General features: G+C 32.4%; 2 protein-coding genes and 1 long non-coding RNA gene across 6 annotated transcripts in view; all 3 read left to right on the top strand.

Annotated features, from left to right (window-relative positions):
- Positions 1–16,914, top strand: part of LOC142241480 (G-protein coupled receptor dmsr-1) — a 286,137-nt gene that overhangs the window by 146,855 nt on the left and 122,368 nt on the right. The gene's annotated exons all lie outside the window — the stretch shown is intronic.
- On the top strand, positions 9,750–10,791 carry LOC142241323 (uncharacterized). The gene is made up of 3 exons (XR_012723575.1): positions 9,750–10,018; positions 10,083–10,188; positions 10,254–10,791. It is a non-coding gene; the product is annotated as an uncharacterized LOC142241323 (long non-coding RNA).
- LOC142241478 (uncharacterized) lies at positions 11,318–16,895 on the top strand. Of its 3 annotated transcripts, none has more exons than XM_075313254.1 (3): positions 11,322–11,443; positions 12,055–12,499; positions 14,862–16,895. In XM_075313254.1, the coding sequence occupies exons 2-3, from the start codon at positions 12,179–12,181 to the stop codon at positions 16,725–16,727; spliced, it is 2,187 nt and encodes a 728-aa protein (XP_075169369.1). In that variant the 5' UTR covers positions 11,322–11,443; positions 12,055–12,178; the 3' UTR covers positions 16,728–16,895. The 3 variants fall into 3 exon arrangements, with proteins under 3 accessions (XP_075169368.1, XP_075169369.1, XP_075169370.1); XM_075313255.1 differs by having other exon boundaries at positions 11,323–11,443; positions 12,125–12,499; XM_075313253.1 differs by having other exon boundaries at positions 11,318–12,499.

Below are 16,914 nucleotides of genomic sequence, written 5' to 3'. Positions count from 1 at the left end.
TCCATATCGGGCGAAATATATATATGGGAGCTATATCTAAATCTGAACCGATTTCTTCCAAAATCAATAGGGATCTATTCTGAGCCAACACACATACTTGTGCCAAATTTGAAGTCGATTGGACTAAAACTGCGACCTAGACTTTGATTACAAAAATGTGTTCACGGACAGACGAACATCGCTATATCGACTCAAGAGCCCACCCTGAGCATATTTGCCAAAACCACCATGTGTCTATCTCGTCTCCTTCTGGGTGTTACAAACACATGCACTAACTTATAATACCCTGTTCCACAGTGTGGCGCAGGGTATAAAAATCAGCACCGTGTACTATACCTGCGCAATGTATTTTGGTCTCAAATAAAAGGTACAATAAGTGCAAGTGGTTTTTATACCCTGCTCCACACTGTGGAACAGGGTATTATAAGTTAGTGCATATGTTTGCAACACCCAGAAGGAGACGAGATAGACACATGGTGGTTTTGGCAAATATGCTCAGGGTGGGCTCTTGAGTCGATATAGCGATGTCCGTCTGTCCGTGAACAAATTTTTGTAATCAAAGTCTAGGTCGCAGTTTTAGTCCAATCGACTTCAAATTTGGCACAAGTATGTCTTTTGGCTCAGAATAGATCCCTATTGATTTTGGAAGAAATCGGTTCAGATTTAGATATAGCTCCCATATATATATTTCGCCCGATATGGACTTATATGGCCCCAGAAGCAAGAGTTTTACCCTAATTTGCTTAAAATTTTGCACAAGAAGAAAAATTAGTACTATAGTCAAGTGTGCAAAATTTTATTGAAATCGGTTCAGATTTAGATATAGCTCCCATATATAGCTTTCGCATGATTTAGACTCATATGACCACAGAGGCCGATTTTTAACTCCGATTTAGTTGAAATTTTGCACAGGGAGTAGAATTAGCATTGTTGCTATGCGTGCCAAATTTGGTTGAAATCGGTTCAGATTTAGATATAGCTCCCATATATATGTTTTTCTGATTTCGATAAAAAGGGTCCAACATTTTCCTTGTAAAATCGCCACTGCTTTGTAGAAAAGTTGTAAAAATGACTCTAACTTTCCTAAACTTCTAATACATATATATCGAGCGATAAATCATAAATAAACTTTTTCGAAGTTTTCTTAAAATTGCTTCAGATTTAAACGTTTCCCATATTTTTTTACTAACATTGTGTTCTACCCTAGTGCATTAGCCGACTTAAATTTTGAGTCTATAGATTTTGTAGAAGTCTATCAAATTCTTCCAGATCGAGTGATATTTAAATGTATGTATTTGGGACAAACCTTTATATATGGTATCGAAAATTTAGATCTACAAAGTGGTGCAGGGTATAATATAGTCGGCCCCGCCCGACTTTAGACTTTCCTTACTTGTTCATTTTTGAAAGCATCCCTGAAATGTTAGTTTTCCAGTTATGCTTTAAAAGTTAGTTGGCACAATTTCAATTACCTGCTGTGCAATATCTGCTCTAAATATTTGGTATCAAATGAAAGCTCTCGAGGAGTACTATAAGTTGTTGCCATGTACGAAAACATCCCAATATCGAAATGTCGATTTTTATCAAAACTACAATTACTATGTCAGAATTTACAATATGGTGGACGCGTTCCCACTGTGCAAGCTATACCTGCTCTATATTTTTGGTAAATTCTTGACGACCACTGCAAATGCAAATGGTTTTTGTTTTCGAAAGCATTCCAGAAATGCCATTTCTTGTTTATTTTTTTTTTTTATCTAGTTGGCACAATTTGAGAGAAATTTCAAATGCGGCCACTGTGCAATAGCTGTTCTACAATTTTTTGATAATAGAAAAATGTATTGAGATTTACTAAAAATGCAAGTGATTGCCATATTCGAAAGCATCCCAGAAATATGGATTTTTATCAAGAAGAAAATTACTTTGACAGAATTTTAAATAAAGTGCACGTTGGCCTACTGTGCAATACCTGCTCTATATGGAGGAGTATTATAAATAAAAGTGATTTTCGTTTTTAAAATATCTGGCACTTTATTGACCTAAAGTACCTTTAGATTTCGAATCTGAGGCGAATCGGATAAAATTTTGGGTCTATAGTAGAGGTGTGCACGTGACACGAAATTGTCGTGACTCACGCGTGAGTCGTGAGTCACGCTCATGGCAACGGCGTGAGTGTGCGTGAGCGTGATTAACAAACCTAAATGTCGTGCGTGAGCGTTAGCCACGAAAATATTATCTTCGCGAGTGTGAGTGAATAAAGATTTACGCTCACGAAAATAATCCCGCTCACCAACATAAAAAGCTTAAGAGTTAAATTGATTTACAATTTTAGTGACACCTGGGATGTTAAGAGTGTAATAACGTTCTCGATTTTAATAATGCTCATGTTTTCAGACACGTCGCTAAGGTAAATTACTCAAAAAATTGTTCGTGCGTCACGACATTTTTCGTGAGTCACGATATTTTTCATGAGTCACGGTATTTTTCGTGAGTCACGACATTTTCGTGCGTGGGTGTGCGTGAGTGTGCGTGAGTGTGCTTGAGTACACATTTTCTTTTCGTGAGTGTGCGTGAGTCCTACCCAGAGATGGTCTGTATCAAACTTTTTTAGGTTTGCGACTGTCGCAAATTTGTAAACGTCGTAAACGTCACATACGCGTCGTAAATGTAGAAAAAGTAACAAAAGTCGCAAACTGAAAATACTTTCGTGGCGTCAGCTAGGCAGCGAATTCGATGATATCCAAGACGATGTTATGTGCGAAGAAGTTTCAATTCTTAGGAATGTTCACAATTTGTGGACCTAAAATACCTTTAGATTTTTAATTTCAGACAAATCGGATAAAAATTGCTGTGGCTAGAACACGGTTGCAACAGTTGATAGAATTATACTAAAAAAAATCGACAAAATTTTGTATAGATATACAATTTTGACAAAATTTTCTATAGAAATAAAATTTTGGGAAAATTTTTATAGAAATTAAATTTAGACAAATTTTTCTATAGAATTGAAATTTTCACAAATTTTTTTATAGAAACAAAAAAATTGACAAAATTTTCTACAGAAATAAAGTTTTTACAAAATTTTTTTTAGAAATAAAATTTTGACAAAATTTTCTATGAAATCAAATTTTGACAAAATTTTCTATAGAAACAAAATTTTTACAAAATTCATAAATAAATTTGATACATTTTGATAAAATTTTCTATAGAAATAAAATTTTGACAATTTTTTTTTTATAAAAATAAAATTTTGACAAAAATTGTCTATAGAAATAAAATTTTGACAAAATTTTCTTTAGAAATAAAATTTTGACAAAATTTTCTATAGAAATAAAATGTTGACAAAATTTTCTATAGAATTAAAATTTTCTATAGAAATAAAGTCAGTCTCGAATGCGCATCACTATGATAAATGCATTTTAACCAAATTTTTTTATAGAAATAAAATTTCGACAAATTCTACTACATTTATTTTTTTGGACATGTTGGATTTTTAAAGCTAGTTCTCTGGCATTAGAAGAACGCTTTAGCAACATAATCTAATAATTGAAATCAGTAGATCGGTCAATAAAAAGAACTGATGAGGATGTGGAAATCAGAAACAGCTGTATTCCTAACCATTTTCGACAAAATTTTTAACCTTCCAAACACCATAAAAAACTTGATAATGATAGGTACTAAATAAGCCATGATATCATTACATTTACTAGAGTACGCTATGTGTACTTCGTACAGTCTCGAATGCGCATCGCTAAGATAAATGCATTTTAATAAAATTTTCTATAGAAATAAAATTTTGACAAAATTTTCTATAGAAATAAAATTTTGGGAAAATTTTTTATAGGAAATAAATTTAGACAAATTTTTCGATAGAATTAAATTTTTGACAAAATTTTTTATAGAAATAAAAATTTTACAAAATTTTCTATAGAAATAAAATTTGAGATAATTTTCTATAGAAATAAAATTTGAGCAAATTTTCTATAGACCTAAAATGTTGACAAAATTTTCTATAAAAATAAACTTCTGACACAATTTTCTATAGAAATAAAATTTTGACGAATTTTCTATTGATACAAAATTTTGACAACATTTTCTATAGAAACAAAATTTTTACTAAATTCATAAAAAAATTTGAGAAAATATTCTAAAGAAATAAAATATTGAAAAACATATTCTATAGAAATAAAATTTTGACAAAATTTTCTTCAGAAATAAAATTTTGACAAAATTTTCTATAGAAATAAAATGTTGAGAAAATTTTCTATGGAAATAAAATGTTGACAAATTTTTCTACAGAATTAAAACCAGTCTCGAATGCGTGTCGCTATTATAAATGCATTTTAACAAAATTTTTTATAGAAATAAAATTTTGAGAAAATTTTTTATAGAAATACAATTTTGGGAAGATTTTTTATAGAAATTAAATTTATTTTCTTTTGTTATTGTTGGTTTGGGCAAAGCCCTATAGACTGCAAGATGGTTGGATGGTTCATTATTGGGTTTAATGAAGTGTGGTTCATGTTGGGTTTAATGAACTGCCTGAATTTATTCTGATAATTGGTTGATAGTTTTGCTGCAAGTAGATGATGAGGAATGTGGTAATTCCGAAACGTGCGTCCATCCAACCATTTTGCAGTCTATAGGGCTTTGCCCAAATAAATGTGACAAACATTATTTTCCTCTGTTGGTTAAGCTGCACATGTAGTTTAGCCAATGTATGGTTTTAAGCTGAGATAAAAAACAACAACAAAGAAATTAAATTTAGACAAATTTTTCTATAGAAATTTGAGAAAATTTTCTATAAAAATAAAATGTTGACAAAATTTTTTATAGAAATACAAATTTGACAAAATCTTCTAGAGAAATAAAATTTGAGAAAATTGTTTATAGAAATAAAATTTTGACAAAATTTTCTATAAAAATAAACTTCTGACACAATTTTCTATAGAAATAAAATTTTAACAAATTTTCTATTGATATAAAATTCTGACTACATTTCTATAGAAACAAAATTTTTACAAAATTCATAAATAAATTTTAGAAAATTTTCTATAGAAATAAAATTTTGACAAAATTTTTTATAAAAATAAATATTTACAAAAATTTCTATAGAAATAAAATTTTAACAAAATTATCTATAGAAACAAAATATTGATAAAATTTTCTATAGAAATAAAATTTGGATAAATTTTCAAAATTTTTTGTAAAACTAAAATTTTGACAAAAGTTTTTATAAAAATAAAATTTTGACAAAGATTTCTATAGAAATAAAATTTTGACAAAAGTTTTTATAAAAATAAAATTTTGACAAAGATTTCTATAGAAATAAACTTTTGACAAAAATTTCTATAGAAATAAAATTTTGACAAAATTTTCTATAGAATTAAAATTTTGACAAAATTTTCTATAGAATTAAAATTTTGACAAAATTTTCCATAGAAATAAAATGTTGACAAAATTTTCTATAGAAATAAAATTTTGACAAAATTTTCTATAGAAATAAAACGTTGATAAAATCTTTTATTGAAATAAAATGTTGACAAAATTTTATACAGATATTGACAAAATTGACAAAATTTTCTATAGAAAAAAAATTTGACAAAATTTTCTATATAAAAATAAATTTTTGAGAAAATTTTCTAAAGAAATAAAATTTTGATCAAAATTTCTATAAAACTAAAAGTTTGATATAATTTTCTATAGAAATAAAATTTTGATAACATTTTCTATAGAAATAAAATTTTGAGAAATTTTCTATAGAAATAAAATTTTGACAAAATTTTTTATAAAAATAAAATTTTGACAAAATTTTTTATACAAATAAAATTTTGACAAAGATTTGTATAGAAATAAAATGTTGACAAAAATTTCTATAGAAATAAAATTTTGACAAAATTTTCTGTCGAAATAAAATGTTGACAAAATTTTCTATAGAGACAAATTTTTCGATAGAAATACATTTTTGACAAAATTTTTTGACAAAAGTTTCTGTAAAATACATTTTTGACTAATATTTCTATAGAAATTAAATTTTGACAAAATGTTCTATAGAAATACATTTTTGACAAAATTTTCTATAGAAATTAAATTTTGACAAAATTTTCTATATAAATTAAATTTTGACAACATTTTCTATAAAAATAAAATTTTAACGAAATATTCTATAGAAAAAAATTTTGACACAATTTTCTATTTTCTTATGGTACCACATTTGTTACATTACAAATGTATAACTGGTCAACAGTCGTCAAAATTCCTATGGCCCTTTTTTGATATATTACCATAAACAAATTAACCCATTCGTTGCGCTGTTAAATATGTCTGGTTTGTATCTTAGCTAATTGCAATTTATTTTCAAGGACATATAATTGGTCAGGCTCTAATTTACAAAGACTTGTAATTTAAAGCAAATTTTTGATTTGGTCTTGGCAATACTTTCGTTGCAATTGTTAAATTTAACAGCTTTTGTTGTGAAATTAGCATACCGCGAAATTCCAATATCGATCGATTTGTTTGTTTATTCCCACGAAATATATGTAAACTATAAATATCTCTATACATTGTTGAACTGGTGGCCTCAATAGACCATAGATTGCTTAACGATTGTGCAGTTTCCATTGTTCGTTCGTTTCATTCAAAAATATGTAATGGAATATGTAAAGCCAATTCATTTATACAAAGGATATAGGCGACCATACTTCTGCTCGTTCTACTCATATACTACGCCACCATCCTCCCCATCTAAACAATTCATTGACACTTCAAATCGTGAAATAACGAAAAGTATTAGTGCATTAGTGTATGTGAATATGAGCTTGAGTATGAGTGTGAGATGCTAAGTGTCCTTGATATCCTTTTTTGAATAACATAACAAATTCGCGAATGTTTACGCGACAACATATCTAAACAAAAAACACAAGAAAAAAAAAACAAATCTGGGACAATGCTCTGCATAGTAAGAAAATTGATGCTTTGATGATCCAGGTTAGGTTCAAATAAGTGCTGCGGGTGGGGGGAACTCCTGCCATCATCGCCATCGTCGATTCGATTTATAAGGAGCAAATGACAAAGAAACGAAATATATTCCTTTTCAGTGAACACAAGTGTCATCATCATCACCATGTTTACATTTGCTTTACATACTTTTTTGATGCATGCAAATGTATACGCAGAGAAAAATTGATAACCCACGTTCCCATTAAGCGATGCCATATATTATTCGTATTCGCATAGTTAGCCAGATCCCAAAGTGTATATGTATACATATGCAATTTTATATGGAAAAAATTTGCTGCAAGTTTTGTTTAAGATATAAAGCAGCAGGTTTTAAGTACGTTACAGACTTAAGAATGGTGGTGAATAAAACCTTTGAAAATTGTATGAATTCAAGTCGCTTTCATATATTATGTGTCGTTCTCCTAAGAAAGATTTCTTCCGATCGAAAGAATGTTTATTTTGGCTCTTCTATTTCGAAAGCAAGTCACTTCATATTTTGCTGTTGACAAGGAGTCGAGCGTATACAATATGTGTCAAGAAATTAGTAAATACATTTTTAAAATTATAATACCTTCTCAAGCCAAACATTTCAAAATAAGTTTGAAAATGCTTCAAGGCAGATTTAGTAAGGTAGCTTTCAAAATAAGTTTGAAAATCAATGTATGCTCCAGGGCAGATTTAGTGAGGTAGCTTTCGTATTACAAAAACAAAAATGTCAGTCGCCATATTGAAACTTTGATTCTCAGTCCAATTTAATTAAATTTCCCACTTGTTGAAATATATGTTCAACAAGTGGGAAATTTAAAATAGAGAAAATCTGGAAATGTATCGATGTATCGATGTAGGCTTCGAAATATGAGGAAATGTGTTACGGTACGCAAGAATAATTGAAAGTAATTCTTACCATCAATTATGAGGACAATTTATTTCGATACTTTTCTGTCATAAATTTAAAGCAAATTGAAAATTTTAAAATTTTTGGTATATAATAATTTTATTTTGAAGTTTTATTTGTCACAATTGTCAATTAAACATTGGCGTAGCTAGCAACATTTTTGTAGGGGGTAAAAGCTCCAGTGTGTGCTCATTGTGAAGGTACCTCAAAAAAAGAAAAAAAAATATTCTAGATGGGAAGAAACCGGAATATTTAATTCAATGATATATAATCATAGTTGGAAGAAATACTGCATGGTATTTCTTAGGGGGAGATGACAAACCCATAAAACCCCTATGCCATTAATCAAACACCGACAATCGAAGTTCTGCTCAAATGAAAAAATTGTAATCACCTGATAGCTTGAAACTACCTTCCTAAATATATCTTGGTATGCTCTTAAAAATAAAATGAACTGTCTGAAATTGGAAAACCCAAATTGATTCGAATTCGAGTTACTATTTTTCCTTCCAGGGAGATTTCATACGATTTACAGGAGCATATAAGTACGTTACAGTTTTAAGATCGTATGTAAATAGGCTTGTCAGATGGCCGGTATTCGCCTGAATTGTCCCGGAATTTTTAACAAAATTTGCCAAAAATCCCGGAATGTTAATTACTCAACGTATGTATATAATTTATTTTTTTCACGTTTAATAGGGTGCCACGTAAGACGTTTTATGTAAATTTACCAAAAGAAATACCATAGACCAATTAAAATAGAGACATACCTTGATAATTCACCATGGTTTTGTTTATTTGCAGTGCGCAGTCACTCCACTCAATTGCGCAGTCAAGTGACTCAATTTATTTTTGGGAAACGAGAATTACCGTACAAATCAGTCAATTTGCATTACAAAAAAAGTGTGGATGTATAGAATTTTATAAGCTTTTTCAATATTTGGTGTTTCATCAAAAGAACAAAGGAATGAAAACAAATTAAAGCCAAATTAAAAAATCACTCAATTGCAGACGAAAAAGAGCCATCTACGGTGTGAAGACAAAGTACAGCGCTGTGAATTCACTTGAGATGTCTACCTTCCTTGGTCTATGGAAATACCAAGTGATGATTTTATCATTTGTAATTTCCCAAAAGTGGGAAATACAAGAGGAAGATAATGGTTCTTGTGCAAAGGAAACAAATGTCAACCGTATAGATGTCGCACAATGACCTCAGTGGTTTGGTATCGCCGGCTTTGCGGTCGAAGCGCTGCTTTGATAAATTGGTTACAGAATCAGAGAATGAAGCCGACCCATTTTTTGCCGTCGGCGGCTGACACTAAATTTTTGGCGTCGGCGGTGGCTTGACGGCTAAGCCGAAATAAATATGCGGCGGCAGATAATTGTCCATTATAAAATCAATTTGAAGTTATTCGAATTGTAATGAGATTAGTGGTTCAACAAATCTTAATATCAAATTTACATTTCGTTCAAATTTTCTGAGCTAAATTTGTGCATAATTATTATAGCAGCTTGCATTTGTTTAGTTGTGGACGAAAGGTTCAAAATTTTTGCAAAATATACGACAATTAATAATATATTATTCTGATTTAAACCGATTTGATTAATTGGCGTCTAAACTTGAGTCGAGAAGTCCGGCGGCGGCTCCGACTGGCAAAAAAAGTTCGTCGGCGCCTTAAATCGGCGGCATGACTTCATTCTCTGTAACAGAAGCATCGGCAGTTATAATTTCAAATTGTCTGCCAAAAATTTAATAGGATGAAAACATTTGTTACTAGAAAGTACCCAATAAACACAGGATGAGCGTTTTTCAAATGCAACAACTTTTCAGTTTGAGGGTAAATATAATTTTCAACATAAATTCAACATGACTTGAAATAGCTCATCTTCAATACATCTTCAAATTGTTTGCGAATTACTTCCAATTTGCCAAAATGTTGACGAAATCTTTGAAAAGGTGTTGAAGATAATATGAGAAAACTTTGACAAAACACTACCCTAAAATGCAACGAAAAAACCATGTGGTTTTCAATACTTATTTGTGCAACGAAGTTCGTGGTCAATTGCAAGAAATAAAAAAAATGGAAAATTTTAGACAAATAACCAAATAGTTTATAAAAATAGGTAAGTGAAAATAAAAAATGAAATAAAACTTTAAGGAAGTCACTAAATATATATCTCTTTGTAGAAAACTAAAATTATGGATTCTACGTTCTTGAAAACATTAAATAGCTGACTAATGAAAAAATGGTGGACAATTAACTGGAACTGCTTCAAATAGTTTATAATAATTGGTACGTCAATATGAAAAATTAAATCAACACTTTAAAGAAGTCACTAAATTTAAATCTCTTTGCAGAAAACTAAAATCTTTGGATGCTACATTCTTGCAATCAATAAAAAGCCGACCAATGAAAAATGAGTGGCTTATCGACAAGAAAAAGTTTCCAGAAACATTACAAGTGCAACCAATTAAAATTGTTAAAAACAACAAATTGTTGAAATCAACAACTTCTGGATGAAAATGTGCATCACATCATCAGTTTATTTCATATGCTATTATCAGTTTAAAATGGATATTTTGTGAATTCCTTCTGCTGGAAATCAATTCTAACACGCGGTCCAGTACGTTCCTAATTTCAAATTGCCCGCATGTTAATAAATTTTAATGCTGTTTTATGACACCAAAAGGAAGGAAAACGAATTATCAATGCAAAAGTGTTTACTAATAATGTTTAAGATATTTACAGTTTTGTTGTTTTTTTTTGTTCTTATTTGTTGATATGTTTAATAAGATTATTATTTATCAATTGGTATTGTAGTGTATTATGTAGTGTAGTGTATTATTATATATTTTATTTTGATGAAAATGAATAAATTATACAAAATTCATAGAATTTTGGCTTTGACTTTCAATTTGAAGTGGGGATATCATTCATACCAATTTAGGTTGAAAAGCATTTGCAACGATGTTAATTTTGAATTTGACTCGCATCGAAAATTGTTTGACAAATTATTGAGTAGCGATGCATTTCAATTTGAGGATAACACTTGAGATATTATTGCTAATGTGTTGAATTTCACTGTTGAGGGTAATGTCTGTTTTTTGTTGAGAACGCGATTTTCTCAACAATTTCTCAACTTGAATATTACCCTAATCCTTTGAAAAAATGTTTGAAAAATTGTTGAAATTTAGCATTTTTCAAACGTTTGTGTTTATTGGGTCATTTACCAGAGTGATCTATCTTAAATCGAAACACACCTATTAATAACGGTTATACGCTACAGAAGACACGCTAAATAGGCAACACTACAGTTTCAGTACAAAACGAATAATCTCTATGGTGTATAGATTTGTCTCTTTTACTCTTATAGACAAATGTCAAACATACAGAATTCTGCTTAAACGTCAAACAAAGCAATTGCCATTATTATAAGGTGTACAGAAAAAGTGTCTAGCTGGAAATGAGCTAAACTCAATAACAAATTATTTTATATGGGGAAATTACCCATATTTATTGGACTATTTAAAAAGAAAACGGAAACGATGTTAGTGTTTATACAATAAAAAAAAAAAAAGTTTATAAATAAAGTGCTACATATAATGGCTATATAAACATGTGGAAGTGATTTTGTATCGTCTGGCCAATTAAATTCCCATAACAACGAAAATAGAAAAAATCCAATAAGAATTTTATTTTACGCCTATATGCAACAAAGTGATTGTAATAATTTACCACGGAAATTCAAACAATTTGTAAAGAAATATTAAATAAAAAAGCATAATTTAGTTGTGTGTAATTTGCAACCGACTCACATACATATATTCCAGTGCATCGTGTTTGTATGTATGGCCGCCAAGAATACGAAAGACGCAGCAAAACAAATCTCCAGCAAAAACAAACCCATTCGGCGAAAGAGGCGTGTTTGAGGCGAATGTTAATCCCCTTGTTTTCATATTTTTGGATTGTTATGTTTTTAATTCGACTATAAGTGTCCACTGAAGTTGGGAAAACAAAAAAAAATTGAAAATTTAAATTTACCAGCGAGAGAACTCAAATTCCATTAATCAATAGCCATATTCATATATCGATAACGATAAATGAATTTGCAAATAAGACAGGAGACTACAGATTTTCTAAAGTGTTGCATATTTTTAGGCTCGGAAAAAAGAAATCAATTGTATGTTTCATCTTTTAAACTAATATAAACAATTGTGTGTTTTCACAGTGCAATAATTACTATCGTTGTCCTAAAACAGAAATAATAGTAAAAATTATAAATATGGACTCTGATTATAATCTAACCGCTCTTCCACCCATGATGAATGTGGATGGTAATGGTCAATTATTAATGCCATTACCAAATGGTAGTGAACCGCCACCTTCTTATCAACAACTTCCTACAGAAGATCATCATCATGAATTACAACCACTCACACCAACAACCACTAGTGCAATTATGCCCAGCATGGTTCAAACCCTGCAATCATATGAAAGCAATGTCACGGACATTAGTAATTCATCAGTGGCCCACATGACATCTGATTACAGCACAACAGATCATAATCAACATCATCATTCTTTGGGTAGTTTCTTTGGAGAGGTAAGTGTTGTAACTTAGGGTTGTACCAATGTAGCAATTAGAATAGGAATAGAAATCAGGATAATGTTTGTAGAAATGGCCACAGTTTTGTGGTCCCACATTTTTGTTTGCGTATAGAGTTGGTTGCTAAGAGTAGTCTCACTTATGGCGATTTCGATTGGGAAAAAAGGTGCAACATTCTCGAAATTGACTGCCACATATGAAGCACACTGTCATAAATTTTGGTTCCTGTACCCCTCAAAATGTTATGAATTAATAATAACTTTGGAATGGCACTATCATTTGGGCGAAAACACAATGAGGGAAAAAGTAGTGTAACACCAAGGCAACATATTTTTTGCGAAACGAAAACGCCCTTAGATTATTTATTCTATTCTGATATCAATGATAGCTTATGGTTAACAAGTGCATCCTTTTTACAGCCGAGTAAGAACGGTGTGTCACATTAAGTCAGAAACCACTTAGAGAGTCTCTGAAACAAGCATCTGGCCAGAAATGCTACGAACATATAAAACGCCACTGAAAAACTTGTTGTTGTTCAGCTGAATGTGGGATTAGATACACGAGCCTTTACAGCCGAATAAGAGCGGCGTGTCACATTAAGTCAGAAACAACTTAGAGAGTCTCTGAAACAAGCATATGGCCAGAAATGCTAAGAACATGTTAAACGCCGCTGAAAAACTAGTTGTTATTCAGCTGAAATGGGGATTAGACCCATGAGCCTTTGCATTCAAGGCTTGCATTGTAACCATTGCAAATCATGGCTTCCTCGGATTGTATTTTTAACTTAATTACAAGGGGCCTCCTTTTTATAGCCGAGCTCGAACGGCATTTAAAATTTGGGGTGGAACCACTAAAGAAGCTTTGAAATGGTGCCCATTTTTTCAAATTTTGGATTTGCTTGAGGCCTACATGGGACTGCCATCTATTATTATTGAGTATGGATTTCAGTCAGAAAACTGACGCGAATTTACTTTAAAAACGTGGGTCAAGATGAAGGTCATTTGTCCAATTCTTTCAAACACTATGGTTGGGTTTCGGTTGAAGTCGAAATTGGACTCATGGCCTTATGCAAAATGTGTCTCCCTCCTTAATTGGATTTTTAATTTGTAGAATGGCTATAAATCTTAGGACATTTTGTTCATTATTTTCCAAATTTTTGATTTGGACTAGCCCTATATGGGATTTTGAATACGGGATAAAACCTAAAGCTTCGATTTACGTGTGAAACCATTTAAGGAGAACGTCTTAATTTCGACCAGCATTACTGAGAGGATATAAAACGTATGAAAAGCTTCATTTTATCTGAAACTGGATTTAGTTCCATGACCCATTTTAACAATTGCAACACATAGTTCCCCCCTATGGGGTAGATTTGAAGTTTATAGAATGACTAAAAATTCTAAAATTTTTGGTTTACTTTAGCTCTACGTGGGGTATTAAAAAATTGTGATAATCTCTCATGCTGCCATTAAATTACTTTGAATTTGGCATAACCTCATGAGGTTCTCACTTTCGAAGGAAGAAACCCAACATCGATCTCAGCTCTTTGGAGGAACTCCGTCACAAAATAGACTTCAAGTCCGAAACCGAAGGCCTAAGTTACGTGTTATTGTTAAATAAGGTTCTCATTCTCATTGGAATTCTAAGAGCAGAACAAAGTTTCGAAATTTTGACAATTTCTACTTGGAATTCCTCTTTTTAGCATGTATATGACAACAATTCGTGAATATATCAGTAATTTTTTGAATACTCTAAAGGCAATCGGACTATACAATAAAGTTGTAAACCCAAGGCAAATGTAGGTCACATCCCCTTGGGATATAGACCAATGGGGATATTGTCCTTAAGAAGAATTTGGCCCAACTACCGCTCATTGGATTCACTTTTATTTGGGATTTTGTCAAAACTACAGTCACCTAACTCATTTGAGATTCCTATTAGCAAACAATGGCGTCTCTACAATGAAGAATCTAACAGTTGGTATTCCACTTTTGAATTTGATAACAGTAAAAATCTCAACCTCAGTAGGTTGTTCATCTGTTACCTTCCGGATTCAAATTAGCACACTGTGAGCTAGGTCCATAGCGATCAATGGATAATGGACTGTGGACATAGGTCACTTAGAAGAATGCCAGCAAAGCTGTACAGTGTATTAGTTTCGGAGAAGTATCCCAAACTGTATTTGCTTCAACATTTTTAGGCTTGAGAATTATGAATGCCGTGAATTCGAATCCCTGACTCATATGTGTTTGTAGGAAAATTGAAATTCAAAATTGGCAGCAGAATTCACATTAAGGATTTTTTCTCTAACCATCATCTGGAGCTGAATTTTACTAAAGAAACTTTTGATATATTTTAGAATCCGCATCTGGAAGTACTCGCTGGTAATTATAGTCAGTCAGAGGAATTATTACATAGCGAGCCAACACCTATGCCAGAGGAACCGCAATGCCAGCCATCGGAATTAATACCAACTCCTATGCAAAAGGACCTACAATGCCAGCCGTCGGAATTATTGCACAGCGAGCCAACTCCTATGCAAGAAGAACTTCATAGCCTCCAGGCTTCTGAAGGTGATGGTCACATTGATAAGACCAATACTGATGTTGTTGAACCTAAAGCTATTACAGAAGAGAAGATTACTGAAAAAGAAAGCTGTGAAAATCCCACCGAAGAAGACAAGGCGTCTATAGAAGTCGAGGCAATAGCCACAGAAGAAACTTCCAAAGATAAAACTCCTCCTGCATTGCTATCAAATGATCCTGAAAATAAAATTCCTCCCAGTAATGAAAATGACGATCAAACTAACGACAAAGAACCCACGGAAAATGAAGCAGAAGATGGTGATGTGGATGCCGAAAACGAATTAGAGGAAGAGGAGGTGGAAGAAGTTGAAGAAGAAGAGGAAGAGGAAATTGTAGGAGAAGTAGAGGAAATCGTTGCTGATGTCGAAACCAACGAGGATGAAGATGGTGAAGCTATTATACCCGATGATGGTTTGCCTCTGGACGTTAATCGTCCAGTGCCCGATGAAGATGTTGAAGAGAAACCTGAAATAAATACCGAAGATCCCGATGCGGATATGCCAAACAAAGACAAAGATGAGACATCACAAAATGATAACGAGGACAATGATAAAACATCCTCCGATACGGAACAACCCACAGTTTCGACCAGACGACGTAGGGCCGAAGAAGAGGTTGATGAGAATCAATGTCGTGTCTGTTGCACAAAAGATGACTTGGTAACCCTATTCAAAAAAATCGAAGGCCAAACTGTGGCCGATATGCTAATGATCATTTGTCCCTCGGTGCATATAGCCATTAAAGATTTTCTGCCCCAATTCATATGCAATATATGTTTGGATAATGTCCTCAAGGCCATACAACTCAAACATCAGTGCGAAACAACAGAGAAAGAGTTGAGGAAAAAGCTGTCACGGCATAAAAATAAAATACGACGACCAGCCGGATATGTTGTGATTGATGCTCCCCTCGATTCAGATCCAGCCACCGATGATGAAGCCAACAACGATGAAGAGTTTAAGGTTTCGGACATTGGTAGTGCATCGCCCAGTGAAGATTCTGTCTCTTCGGATTCCAGTGACAGTAAAAAGAAGAAAACAAGAGGGCGCAAGAGACGTAAATCTGCATCCAAAACAAAATCCAAGAGTGGCAAATCGGGCAACGCATCCTCCGATGATGATGATGGGGACCCCATAGGTAATCATAAACGTAAACGTTCTTCTAACTCCTCGCCCGAAACATATGCCTGCGACGAATGTGACCATGTCTTTATGCGCAAACAATCGCTCATTTTGCACAAAAAGGTTCATTCCAGTGATCGCGAACCCATAGTGTGTAAACTGTGTGGCAAGGTATTTAAGATCAAAGGAGCCTATCGTACCCACATGGAAAAACATCGTGATGAGAAATCGGTTAATAAATGCCAAAAATGTTCCAAATCTTTTACCAGCAAAGGCGATTTGAAACGGCACTTTTCTGAGGCCCACAATAGATCGGGTGTGTTGGTGGCATGTCCGAAATGTAAGCGCACGTTTGTCTCTATCAGCCGTTTACAAAGTCATAGAAGTCGCTGCGAAGGCGGTGATAGCAGTAAACACAAATCATCAAAGGAAATTGCCAGTTATGGTACTGGTCAAGATTTATTCAAAACTGTGGCACCTCTTACTACAACCTACTGGAGTGATAGTTACTCGGATTAGTGTTACGGCTAAAAAGACTATTAAGCGCAAAACAATAAATCAGCAGCAGAGGACTAGTAAAAACAAAAAGTCTCCTATTAAGCAAATTCTTTACATAAATTGCCATGTTATTTTAGCTGTTGATCAGACTTGTTTTACTTATGTATTGTGTTTTTTTTTTTAGATAGTTATTACTAGTCCTCCTCAT

The sequence above is a fragment of the Haematobia irritans genome, chromosome 5, assembly GCF_050003625.1.
Source record: "Haematobia irritans isolate KBUSLIRL chromosome 5, ASM5000362v1, whole genome shotgun sequence".
In the NCBI taxonomy this organism is placed as follows: Eukaryota; Metazoa; Arthropoda; class Insecta; order Diptera; family Muscidae; genus Haematobia; species Haematobia irritans.
Note: the sequence above shows the minus strand (reverse complement) of the source record. Positions and strands in the feature narration are given on the sequence as shown.